This window comes from Charadrius vociferus, unplaced genomic scaffold, assembly GCF_000708025.1.
Source record: "Charadrius vociferus isolate BGI_N301 unplaced genomic scaffold, ASM70802v2 scaffold332, whole genome shotgun sequence".
Lineage (NCBI taxonomy): Eukaryota > Metazoa > Chordata > Aves > Charadriiformes > Charadriidae > Charadrius > Charadrius vociferus.
This window is the reverse complement of record NW_009647418.1, coordinates 3,664,439-3,665,996: the sequence shown is the minus strand read 5'-3', so window position 1 is coordinate 3,665,996 and position 1,558 is coordinate 3,664,439. Positions and strand designations below refer to the sequence as shown.

The 1,558-nt window shown below is 44.2% G+C and overlaps 1 protein-coding gene across 1 annotated transcript in view; it reads right to left on the bottom strand.

Moving 5' to 3' along the window:
- The window catches only part of TRAFD1 (TRAF-type zinc finger domain containing 1), a 9,381-nt gene extending 8,174 nt beyond the window's left edge, over window positions 1–1,207 (bottom strand). Inside the window, 1 exon segment of the mRNA XM_009880366.1 lies at window positions 1,118–1,207. Within this exon segment, the coding sequence (XP_009878668.1) occupies window positions 1,118–1,207 (90 nt within the window).
- Window positions 1,208–1,558: the final 351 nt, after the last annotated feature.

The window sequence follows — 1,558 nt, the reverse complement described above, 5'->3', positions numbered from 1 at the left end:
ATTTCATGCATGATGAAATTAGCAACAGGAATATCCTTTGTGCTACGAGAAAAGTCACAGAGGTTACTTTTCAGAAAATACACTGACAACAATTTCAAGCAGTTTTTCATAACAAAAGAATCCCAAGAGAGCTTTCTATGAATTCATGGTTTAGAGAACTGAGTAACTAACGAGAAAGACAAGCCCAACTAGGCCTCCGTGTTCCTTTATAGTTGGGATATTATTGTATATAGCACACAAAGGTTACAGTTTTCAAACTGCATTAAGATAAAATCAAGGTGGATTGATTTCCTTATGCGAATGCCAAATTTTGCAGCACAGACAAGTTATCAACAGGTTCGAGTTAATAAACTAATCTGAGAAGATAAACGTTTCTTCCTGAAAATATCTTGGCTAAAAGAGGTCAAACAGTGCTTTGCTTGGAAAAAATAAATAACAGATCCTGTTACGCCACATCTGTTCGGGGAATGACAGCAGTAACCATATTACACTGCAGCCAAAATCCCCCAACTCGTCTCATTTCTAAGACACTCATTTTCCTTTCCTGAGGACGATGCAAGGCTCACAAACACAAAAGGTGCCAAAGGAACTGTGGCACTTGGAGCTTAGCCCGTATCCCTGTCTCAAACAGGCAGCATCATTTCTAGATGGATGTCTCATTCCCCCCTTGCACAGAAGAAATCAGCCTCCAAAACACCAAAAATCAACATTATAACCTATTGCTTCGTGCCTTCCTCGTCACAAAGCAAAACCACTAGAGCTGTGCAGTCTTCTGCCACGCCAGATCCCCCGCAGCCAACAGCTGGGCAAAGCAACACAGTCCAACAGCAGTGCCCATGTTCACTGCTTGCAAACAAGCTGGGCTGATGTTGAAAGGAACTGTTTGGATTCTAATGTCTCTTTGACGAAAAAAAAAAGTTATTTTCTTTACTTGCTTGTATTCACGATGGAACTTGTGAGATTACATCATTATCAGTAAATACATTGCCAACACTGGAGCTTCTAAAGAAAGAGAACTGTCATCAAAAGAGAAACAACCCCCACAACAATATGTGCTTATCGATTCTATTTTCATATCTCCGCTCCCGAGCCGCAGAGCTGCTAAAGAAAAACTTGCCGTCATGTACTTCGCATCCACCTCACTGAAAATCAAGTCTTCCTTCACCACCACCTCCTCTGGACATACTCCAAACCCGCGGGGACGCATCCCTGTCCATCCCGCCCTGGGTGACACTGCGCTGGGGGGTGGGGGGGAGTGGTGGGGTGGACTAGATGATTTCCAGAGGTCCTTTCCAACCCCTAAAATTCTGTGATTCCGTTCTGTTTGAATACTTCGTTTTCTATCTGGTTAAGTTAGAAACTTGAGTAATGGTTGGGAAAATGACTTCAGAAGACATCAATACTTGACAAGTTTAAACCCCAAACATTTCTAAGACGACAGTAATCTGCCCCTTCTCCTGTCTCAGGGCATTCCGAGGGGATATACCGTGTTTACCCGTTCCACCCCCGCCGCGGCCCGCCCTCGGGCCCTGCCCCGCGCTCGGTTTCGTTTCTTACC